This window comes from Rhamphochromis sp. 'chilingali' (assembly GCF_963969265.1).
Source record: "Rhamphochromis sp. 'chilingali' genome assembly, chromosome: 15".
Taxonomy (NCBI): domain Eukaryota; kingdom Metazoa; phylum Chordata; class Actinopteri; order Cichliformes; family Cichlidae; genus Rhamphochromis; species Rhamphochromis sp. 'chilingali'.
Genome location: NC_137942.1, coordinates 16,008,664 through 16,019,463, shown reverse-complemented (window position 1 = coordinate 16,019,463; position 10,800 = coordinate 16,008,664). Strand labels below are relative to the sequence as shown.

General features: G+C 41.3%; 2 protein-coding genes across 2 annotated transcripts; one reads left to right on the top strand and one right to left on the bottom strand.

Moving 5' to 3' along the window:
• Nucleotides 1-2,880: 2,880 nt before the first annotated feature.
• On the bottom strand, nucleotides 2,881-5,937 carry LOC308410789 (inactive serine/threonine-protein kinase 19-like). Its single transcript, XM_080904403.1, has 7 exons — nucleotides 5,780-5,937; nucleotides 5,362-5,457; nucleotides 5,132-5,274; nucleotides 4,805-5,040; nucleotides 4,394-4,491; nucleotides 4,155-4,302; nucleotides 2,881-3,339 (listed from the first exon to the last, which is right to left on the bottom strand). Exons 2-7 carry the CDS (start codon nucleotides 5,453-5,455, stop codon nucleotides 3,294-3,296), a joined length of 765 nt encoding a protein of 254 aa, XP_080760529.1. The 5' UTR covers nucleotides 5,456-5,457; nucleotides 5,780-5,937; the 3' UTR covers nucleotides 2,881-3,293.
• Nucleotides 5,938-5,961: 24 nt separating this feature from the next.
• On the top strand, nucleotides 5,962-10,172 carry dxo (decapping exoribonuclease). The gene is made up of 7 exons (XM_080904401.1): nucleotides 5,962-6,201; nucleotides 6,978-7,437; nucleotides 7,595-7,821; nucleotides 8,939-9,158; nucleotides 9,240-9,375; nucleotides 9,464-9,558; nucleotides 9,635-10,172. Exons 2-7 carry the CDS (start codon nucleotides 6,980-6,982, stop codon nucleotides 9,774-9,776), a joined length of 1,278 nt encoding a protein of 425 aa, XP_080760527.1. The 5' UTR covers nucleotides 5,962-6,201; nucleotides 6,978-6,979; the 3' UTR covers nucleotides 9,777-10,172.
• Nucleotides 10,173-10,800: the final 628 nt, after the last annotated feature.

Below are 10,800 nucleotides of genomic sequence, written 5' to 3'. Positions count from 1 at the left end.
AACTCCATATGTGGCGCTAGTCTCGTCAGCAGAGAGCTGGGAGAAAGCTGTGAGAGATAAAACAATCTAAAACAATATGTCCCAAAACAATATGTCTTTGCTGGGAAAGTCTAAAAGGATAATTCTAAACTAATCTAACCATAGACAAAGGGCATCTTTGTACATTTAAAAGAAGGTAAAGAAACATAGAATCATTTTTCCTGTAACAGAGTCTCATCGTGGATCTGCAGCAACTGTGTGAAAGTATCATATCAATATGGCTGAAATTCTCTGAGGAATGTTTGCAGTGCCTTGGTGAATCTGTGCAATGAAGAATTAAAGCAGTTCTACTCTGTAGATGGGCCAGTGATCATCAGTTTTTGACCATCAGAGATATAAAGAAATTTTGTAAACCTTTTGACTGACCCTAATGTTTTTTTGAGGGTTAAAGTTTGAGTTAGATTCGGGTTAAGGTAAGGGCTCGTCACCAATTTGTAACTGTTACAGTTGAGAATGAAAGTGGAGCACTAAATGTATTGAGCCCCACTCTTAAAAGAAACTCAAAGTCTTGACACTTTCTGTAAAATTATATTTAAGTTTTGTTTTTTAGAGCATGTTTTATGCCAACTTGTCCAAGTATAGAATAGGCTTGGTTGGTGCTAACAGACATCGTTTTATCTACACTCAACAAAAATATAAACGCAACACCTTTGTTACTGCTCCCATTCCCCATGGGATGGACGTAGAGACCTAAAATTCATTCCAGATACACAATATAACCATCCCTCCCAAACAGTGGTCACAAATCAGTCCAAATGTGTGGTAGTGGGCACATCTGCTATATTGAGATAATCCATCCCACCTCACAGGTGTGCCACATCAGGATGCTGATCTGACATCATGAGTAGTGCACAGGTGTACCTCAGACTGCCCACAACAAAAGGCCACCCTGGAATGTGCAGTTTTTTGCGCTATTGGGGGTCTGGGGACCCAGAACCGGTCAGTATCTGGTGTGACCACCATTTGCCTCATGCAGTGCAACACATCGTCGCATGGAGTCTATCAGATTGTCAATTGTGGCCTGTGGAATGTTGGTCCACTCCACTTCAATGGCTGTGCGAGGTTGTTGGATATTCGTGGGAACTGGTACACGCTGTCGTATACGCCGGTCAAGCACATCCCGAACATGCTCAATGGGTGACATGTCCGGTGAGTATGCTGGCCATGCAAGAACTGGGACATTCTCAGCTGCCATCTGCCCTGAACAATGTGAACCATGATTCATCCGTGAAGCGCACACCTCTCCAACGTGCCAGACGCCATCGAATGTGAGCATTTGCCCACACAAGTCTGTTACGGCGACGAGCTGGAGTCAGGTCAAGACCCCGATGAGGACGACGGGCATGCAGTTGAGCGTCCCTGAGACGGTTTCTGACAGTTTGTGCAGAAATTGTTTGGTTGTGCAAACCAATTGTTCCAGCAGCTGTCTGGGTGGCTGGTCTCAGACGATCTTGGAGGTGAACCTGCTGGATGTGGAGGTCCTGGGCTGGTGTGATTACACGAGGTCTGCGGTTGTGAGGCCGGTTGGATGTGCTGCCATATTCTCTGAAACGCCTGTGGAGACGGCTTATGGTTGAGAAATGAACATTCAATGCACGGGCGACAGATCTGGTTGACATTCCTGCTGTCAGCATGCCAATTGCACGCTCCCTCATTGCTTGTGGCATCTGTGGCATTTTGCTGTGAGACAAAACTGCACATTCCAGGGTGGCCTTTTGTTGTGGGCAGTCTGAGGTACACCTGTGCACTACTCATGATGTCAGATCAGCATCCTGATGTGGCACACCTGTGAGGTGGGATGGATTATCTCAATATAGCAGATGTGCCCACTACCACACATTTGGACTGATTTGTGACCACTGTTTGGGAGGGATGGTTATATTGTGTATCTGGAATGAATTTTAGGTCTCTACGTCCATCCCATGGGGAATGGGAGCAGTAACAAAGGTGTTGCGTTTATATTTTTGTTGAGTGTAACTAGTCACAGAACTGATAACTCTGAAGAAAAGAAGGATACTAAAACTACAAAAGCAATCTAGGGAGTTACCCTTGTACTGCATATGACAGCAACAACTGGTTTTATCCATTGTTGGCTAGCTGCACTGAAACAGGAGAATCCACCTGTCAGTGGGAGTTTTGTAGAACTATAAATGAGGACTGTGTTGGGGAAAGCCTCTTTGGTGCATTTGTGGCTCACTGGAGTCAGACACTGTCCCCTTTGTGTTTGATATTTTCTTGTGGGGATGGGTTGACAGACATAGCGGTGCAATCAGCTGGTAGAGCAGAGCTCCACAAAATATGATCACAACTATTTTGTGCAATTTTACAGTGTAATTTAACCCCCAGTTTTCACTGTTCAGTTATTCTTTTAACAAACACTTCCAAACTGTTTACAAAAGGTTACAAGGAAGTTTCCAAATAAAGTGGACTCAATGTAACTATAATATCTATGACATCAATGTAGTCAAAAGATCAAATCTGCACACACGCACACAGAGTGGAGCAGTCACGTTGGGGAAAACCTAGAAGGAAAAAAACAACTTTTAGCTTAAAAATAGAACTTCTAATCTCAAGCTCAGTCCTGCACTTGTATTCTATACATACACTGTGAGGTTTTGGACGAGATGAGTGAAAAACAATTCCTGGGAATTATTAGTGGGACATGAAAAATCCTGTCTGAAGCTCTCAGGAAAAGGGGCCTGTTCAAAACAATTAATGAGCTTGACCCTTCTAAGGGTTTGAAATACAGTTAAGTACGGGCAAAGGATGAATGCTGCACACAAGTGATGCTGACTGAGCACAAAAACAGAAGAGACAACATGAGAGAAGCAGCGAACAAAAAATGATGTAATCCGTTTTACTTAAAGGTGACACAGTTTCAAGCTTTGACAGGCGGGACATTATTTGGTTTTGGAAAACTGACCTTCAAGTTTCAAACAGGATGTTGGGAAATCTCATTTATTTGTAACAAAGCATTTTGTTTCCTGAAAACACTCAGCACAGAGGCAATGATTGCCATTAGGTTGTAAACTCCATGTAGACAAGGAATCTCATATGTGATGCAAAGAAATTTAAATAAATCTTATTACAAGATAAACCAAAACTTGACAACGTCTCGTCATCACAGGTCATTAGTAGCACATTTGGCACAGAATCTGCACTTGAATACTTAAATTAGTCCATTCAGTCTTTTTATAAACACTTTTCATTCCGTTCATAAATTTCTCATCGTCCGTCAGCGCCTGACGTCAGCCTCACGAATCCACAGATCGCAACAGGGTCCCTGAAGTTGTCGGTATGCTGGAAAGAAAGAAAGCATTCATTAAAATCAGTGGGATCAGACGAAAACATGACTCGAGTTAGGCGGAAAACAAGTCAGATTGTTTTGGACGTTAAAGAAAAGGAACCACACTTCAAGACAGACGTAATTTTAAAGATCAAGAGTTGTTAAAACTGTTTGACAGTAACACGCACACATTAGTGACCATAAAGACTAATAATCCTGTAAATAGACCAAATGGGAAAAAGGAAACCTTTGGGAAAGGCAGAACACCATCATACATTTTGGATCTGTTACCACCAAACACCAAATCTTTCTAGAAAAGTGAAATTGGAAATGTCAGATGATGCCATTTGTTGGTACATCACAAAGAACTTCATCTGATTAGAGTAGTTTCGTGATAATAAAACTACACATTAAATGTAATATGAGGTGATCCATTTATAAGAGGTTAACACATGAAAGTGTTATAAACTTAAACTCCTGTCTTTGAATTGTTTTTTCTACAGCCCTTTAAATTTGGCCTGTATAAGATATACTAGCAAATTTTTAAGCTAATTATCGCTCAACTGAATGTGAGATTATTTTGAAATTCCACATTGCTGAAGTCATAGTACCAGATACTTGACCTAAAAAAGTTTTGAAAGACACAGGTCTAGTCTCCCTGGACTTTTTTCAGAGAAATCAAAGATGGTCGGATTGGGAGTTTCTTAAATTTAGTCCAGTTACTGAAATACGATTGAGAGCAGCTGTATTTAATGCCTTAACAGGTGGTTAAACTGACCTACTAAGATAAAGGTAAGGAAAGGAGGTAAAAAGCATCCAGTCGTATTACCTCTCTACCAGCTCTGCGCCAACAATGTCATAAATGTGGTATTTCATATGGAATTTCACTTGTGAATTCGTCCGCCGCTCCTCGATTTCTGCCTTTAAGACTTCGCCGTATTTGGACTTCTTAACCATGCTGAGCACTGCTTTACGGCCTAACGGCAAAATGAGAACAAAGACATTAATGGGTGTCGTAACTAAAGGAAATCGCTGTTACGATTCAATCAAGTGAGATTCAACACCAACCTTTTATGAAGTACTTTGTGAATTTGCCAGAGTTGGGAATGGAAAGCCACCAGCTGCCTGCATCCCTCACAGTCAGGACCCCAGACTTAACCAGCTGCCTGTGTGTGGGGAGAAAACAGATTCTGAGTTGATCTTTATCTTTCAGAATGGCCAAGTCAGAGGTTACACATTCATTCAATAATGCCAAGCACAAAGTTATGGAAATCGGTATAAACAGCTTTAATGCCACAGAAAATGTTATTCTCTGCTACCCCTTTAAATAAATGTCAAACTCTTTCAGTCATTGTCAGCAGTGTTGCTTTACTTTTTATTTATCTAGGAAGTTAAATGTTAAACTATGTCCAAGATAGAAGGTTTGGGAATGATAAAGCTAAATAATAAACGCATGCAATATATGGGTGTCTTTCATACGTTATCTCAGAGTCTGTGAAGAGAAACTCCTTCAGCATTTTGTCTTTCGTGAAGCTCAGATCTGTGCAAGCGGACACCACTTTCTCCAAGAACCTCTCCACGGTGGCTCTTGTGGTTTTGCCCTCCTCTCCCGCCAGCACTTTGGCCTTGTAGTCAGAAGTAAAAACCAGCCCAAAGGCTTCTGCGTCGAACCCGAGCTGGAACATCAGCAGATCTCCTCGTTCACGCATCTTATTCTGTTACCGATGACAGCAACGAGTTGTATTTCACATCTGAATCTGCAGAAATGATTACACATACATTTCTAGCACTTAAAATCCACCTTACCACCTCCTTGTCCACCAAAGTCTTGTCACTGTGTAAGCTGTAGAGCTGGTGCTTCAGCACAATTTGAGGCAGTGCATCATTGAAGAGCTTTCTGGGAAATAGGGTCATGAGGTACTCCAGACTGGATTTAATGTCAGCTGGTCCTTTTAAAGTGAAGAAATGACAGTGTGAACTTCAAATGAAGAGTTTTTTGATCACGTTATTGTAGATTTTTTAGGAGTCACACCCACCATCTTCAGCAGCAGTAGCTCCAAATTGTTCTGTGCCATTTCTTCTCTTCTTCAGATTGAAAGCGTCTGAAATCAGAGCCCGTTTCCTGCTCATACCTGAAGGAGAAATTTGCACCTGTTCACTCCAAGATGCTGCTTTTCTCGCTACACAACGCAGAGCCTATTAAAAGACCTTTAAATGGTCAATCATATCATTATTTCCTACTAATTAAGAATAATGCCCCACAGTCAAGATCCACTCCTTTGCCAATTTCTGATGAATGAATTATAAGACATAATCTCATATTTTCCATAAAGGTACGCTCAGAAAACAAGTTTTGTTAGGTTAAAAACACTACACCGTTAGCCATGCTAACGCTAGCTCGTTTATCAACATTAGACCGAGCTATTTGAACTCGAAAATAATTTTCGTCCTTACCTGATGAATAAACCCAATAATAATGTTTTTTTTTTTTTCTTTTACATCACTTTATTCTCTGCCAGAGCCACAAACCAGCCCAACAGCTACAGGGAACTGCTACAACTCTTCTTTTCACGGATATTTACAGTGTTTTTAGAGGAAGTGTCGCCGCTAACACCGAGCAGCGGATTGGATGGAAAACTGCACACGGAAGTGGCGTTAGCTTGTTGTTAGCGTGTGAGACTAGTTAGCTGTCTCGCTACAAAAACAAGGCAGCGTTTTTCTAACTCAGCTACTTCTTGGTTTTAGTCGGTAAAGATGCAACAAACGTATGTTTGTTGTTCCTGTGCCAAGTCTGTTATTTTATTTCCTCTGACATAATATAAACAGGGAACTTCTAACGTTAGCTTAGCAACCTCTGCTCGCTGTGCTGTAAAGAGGTAGGTTATCACTTACTTACGTCTTATTTATTCATGAAAGTACTCTTTAGTTTTCGTAGTGGGGTTAGTAACAGCGGTATTAGGAAACCTTTGTTAATTTTAAACATGCATTTAATTGAGAAACAGTGCAGACACACGCCAGACATTACCTGCCTCTTTTCCATTCAACATTCAACACATAAACTGTTATAAGCACATCAGGCGGTTCTAGGTCCAGATATGCTGCATTTAAACTTAAACTAATTCATTGTTTGTGTACAATTTGTTACAGAGAGGAAAGAACACATTTCTAATTTTAAATATGCAGCACTGTGCAAAAGTCTTCAGCCACCCCATCATGTCTTTATATTTTGGTAGGAAAATGTGGAACCGGTGCAGCGATTTATCAAAACATGTTCAAGCATACAAGAGTATAAAGTATATAAGGCAAAAACAACTTTGTACAGTTCTAACGATCTTGAAAGCCAATATTTGGTTTGACCACATTTATTCTTCAACGCAGCCTGAACTCTGTTAGCAAAGCTTTCCTGTCATTTCTTTAAGCAGTCTTCAGGAATAGTTTTCCAGGCTTCTTGAAGGACATCCAAAGCTCTTCTTTGGATGTTTGATGCAAACCGATTATAAGGACACAGCTTATAATCGGTTCTTTGCAAAGTTGCCTGTTATATTTTTAAAAGTTAGCTAAAGAATATGCACATATGCATTAACCCTAACCTAACTTATCCCTGAAAAAATTGCACTTAAAGAACAAAAACTCATAAATTCTTTCTGTCCAGCTATGGACCCCCACAGATCCAGCATCAGCTGTCACAGCCATCAGTCCTCGTACAAAAGACAAAGAGACGACAGTGGCAGAAGTCCTCGTGAGAATAAACACTTCAGAACGAACACACAGCACCAGTATCGGTCTGAGTCGGCTCTGGGTCAAAACCCTTTGAGCTGCAGGACTTTAAGCACGAGAAGAGAGCTTTATGAAAGAGACTTTCCTGTTTACAAACAGCCTGTGGAAGTGGGATGTTTTTCCCTCGACTCTGAGCGTAGATTCTTCAACGACAGCAGGCAGATGAGGTACTACGTGGAGCCTGACAGGAATCCAAATTTCAACCTGAGGGATGGATACAGGGATCGCTTTATAAAAAGAGACGACAGTGTGAAGGAGAGGCTGGACCATATTCTCCGGTGGATTGTAGCCAATAAATCAAAGATTAACCCAACAGGGGCAGCAGCCTCACCTCGGTAAGTGTAGCTGTGAGGTTCCTGTTTTTATTGTATTTCTCTTCAGGTGATCAAGTAGGTCCCACACAGAGAGAGAGAGATAAACATTATTGATCTCTAACCACAACAACAGTTCCTACTGGACATGTATTCTTTGATCAACCTCTACTCTTTCCAGCGCTTTAGATGTCGACTTTGTGACATGGCGGGGCCACCTAACTAAGCTGCTGACCACTCCTTATGAGACAAGGGAAGGCTGGTTGTTAGCAGTCACCAGGTTCAGGGGCACATTTTACATCAGTGAGGTGGAAACGGAAGCTGCTCGCAGGGAACGGGAGAACCGCACCGAGAGGCATGAAGAGATGATGTACTGGGGATACAAGTTTGAGCAATACACATGTGCAGGTAGGTGGGTTTATGTAGTACCTTATTTTTCCTTTTTTTTTTTTTTTTTTTTTTGAAACTTTGGGTACTGATTTAAACTGCCTTACCCACAGCTGATGATTCACAGGCATACCTCATAATCAACTGGTTTTATATTCAGTCCATTTGTGCCTGGGAAGCACAACATGTGAGATTTCCACTATGGGGAAAAATGCTAATGGTATAATAAAAAACCCCAAACAAAAACAGTACTTTTGCCTCACAAAAAGAAGGTGCAGGTTTGATTTCACCGGCTGTTTTCGTGTGAGCTTTGCTGCCTGTGTGGGTTCTCTCCAGGCACGCTGATTTACTGGGATTTTCCCACATAACCATCTCTAGGGTTTACAGAGACTGGTTTGAAAAGAGGAAACATCCAGTCAGTGGCAGTTCTCAGGGTGAAAATTCCTCATTGGTACCAAAGATCAAAGAGAGACTGCTTGGAACTGATAGGAAGGCAAGAGTAACTCAAACAACCACTTAGTACAATCGAGGTAATCAGAAGACCACACCAGGTGCAACTCCTGTCAGCTAAGAAAAGGAAACTGAAGCTATAATTCATCCAAGCTCAACAAAACTGGACAATAGAAGACTAGAAAAATGTTGCCTGGCTGATGATTCTTGGTTTGTGCTGCACTGGTAATGGCAGAATTGGGGATAAACAACAGGAAAACACAGATCCATGCTGCTTTGTGTCAGCAGTCCAGGCTGCTGGGTCCCTTAGTACCAGTTGAGCATCATTTACATGACACAGCCTGAGTATTGTTGCTGATTATGTTCATCCCTTTATGACCACAGTGCCTATCTTTTGATGGCCGCTTCCAGCAGCTGTCCTTTTAAAAAGTTATCTTCATGTCTTTATGTAATTGAAGAACTCGAGTAACAGCAAAGACTCGTAAATGCAGTATGATTGTTGATCTTACCACGATTAATTAAAATTACTACACTCTATAAAAATGTAATGTGATTATTATAATGCCCAACACTGACTTCAAATCATTATTTTTTCTGTACATATCCGTGTGTCCATTATATTAGATATGAAAACTAAACCTAGCACAGTGCTTTCAGTGGTAAAGTTTCACCTTTGTCTCTCCTGTAGACAATACCCACAGTCTACCTGACCCTGGTGGAGTGGTTAACACCAACGAGGCCTTCTGCACTGTGGTGCAAACTCGGCTCGCGGATCACAGACTGCTGTTCTCCGGCGAGGTGGACTGTCGAGATAAAGATCCCAAAGCTCCGGCTGCTCCTGCCTGTTACGTGGAGCTGAAGACCTCTGCAGAGATCTGCACCCCCAAACAGCGCAGCAACTTCCACAGGTACAGGATAAAGTAAAGCCTCATAATTTTCACGTTGTGTGGTTGGCTGGATGGTAACGCTTTTATTTTGGCGCTCCTCAGGTTCAAACTGCTTAAGTGGTGGGCCCAGTCTTTTCTCCCGGGAGTCCCTAGAGTGGTGGCAGGTTTCCGAGATCAGGAAGGTGTCGTTGTTTCCGTGGAGACCTTTCACATTTCTAAGATCTCCCATCTCATCAAGGTAAAGCAATAAATAACTCGTGATTTAAAAACATCTGGCAGCACACCATGAGCACACTTCATGAGCCTTCTGTACATCTTTTAAACAGAACGAGTATAACTGCTGGAAGCCGACAGTATGCATGAACTTTTGCTGCGATTTCCTGTCTTTTGTGAAGCGTGTAGTTACCGAAGACAGTCCTAGGTGAGCTATAATAACACTTTTAAAATATTCTGGTTTGGGGTAAATACATGTTAATCTCTTTCTGTTGTCATTTCAGAGTGGTGTACCTGTTCTCCTGGGATCCCTACAAAGATGTCACCTACTCTGCCCACAGAGACTCTCAGTATTGCTTCCTGCCACACTGGTATGTTGAGGAGATGACGAGAAGTGAAGACTCCCAATATGAGCCTAAAGCATAATTTATACTTCTGCACTGAAGTCTGAAAGCCTGGAGTTGATTCATTCCCTTCCAGTCAATTAGAAGAGGAGGAAACAGGCCAATCACAGTTGTTTTGAGGAAGGGAGGTGCATGTCAGCATAGGATATTGTGACGTAAGATTTAACCCTACGTATGGCTCTGATAAACTGAATTGCAGAAGTATAAATTCCACCTGAGGCATGGTCACGAATGCATCATTATCCTGTAGACCTCCAGTGGAGGACATTTAACGTGGTAAACATTTGCATGAGCTCACCAATCACTACTCAGTCTTCTGGGGGGATTCTTTTATTTTATTTTTTTAAAGCAGTGATGAACTACATTTTATCTGGCATGTAATGATCTAAACAAAACACAATTAAAGAAATCAATATTGTTTCTCAATCTTTTTTTATTCCCTGGTTATAACAATAATTTACAACCCACAAACAGTGTTATATTTATTTAAACAAAATTAGAAAATCTGTGTTGTGTTTTTTTTGTTGTTGTAAATGAGTCAAGATGATATCAAATAAGAACTGGATGTAAACAAAGTTCATTTTGTAAAATATAAAAAGCAAAATTGTAAAGCTTTAATCAAAAAAAAAAAAAAAAAAAAACCAAACAGTTGGAGCTGTTTTTCCTAACTGCTACCAAATATAAGTGACAACTGGCAGAGGAGCTGAAATCTGGTAAATGTGTCACTTGGCTAGAGTATTGATAGAACAACAAAAGGTCTAAAGGCTGCGGTGTTAAAGGGAAGCGCCTCTCTTGGTTATAACCAAGACGTAAAGAGAGAAAAACCAGTTTAACAACAACAGCAGCAGGAGGAGTGGATCAACTGTCAACCGGCATCAAGTTGAAAGGCAGCATTAACTGTCATTTACCACATCAGAGAGAGAGAAAGTACTGTGACAAATACTGTGAATCACTGCGATCCCCGACAAGTTTACACTACTCGCAGGGAACTGATAGACATAATGGAAGACATCTGTGTGAAAGAAAAAGAGCGCACGTCGAACACT

Excerpts from the sequence above, each read along its gene's own strand:
- LOC308410789 (XM_080904403.1), bottom strand. The coding sequence starts at position 5,455 with ATGAGCAGGAAACGGGCTCTGATTTCAGACGCTTTCAATCTGAAGAAG. Across the intron at positions 5,275-5,361 it reads AGCTACTGCTGCTGAAGATG|GACCAGCTGACATTAAATCC; the intron begins GTGGGTGTGACT and ends TCACTTTAAAAG. Across the intron at positions 3,340-4,154 it reads GGCGCAGAGCTGGTAGAGAG|CATACCGACAACTTCAGGGA; the intron begins GTAATACGACTG and ends CTTTCTTTCCAG.
- dxo (XM_080904401.1), top strand. The coding sequence starts at position 6,980 with ATGGACCCCCACAGATCCAGCATCAGCTGTCACAGCCATCAGTCCTCG. Across the intron at positions 9,159-9,239 it reads CAGCGCAGCAACTTCCACAG|GTTCAAACTGCTTAAGTGGT; the intron begins GTACAGGATAAA and ends GGCGCTCCTCAG. Across the intron at positions 9,376-9,463 it reads AGATCTCCCATCTCATCAAG|AACGAGTATAACTGCTGGAA; the intron begins GTAAAGCAATAA and ends TCTTTTAAACAG.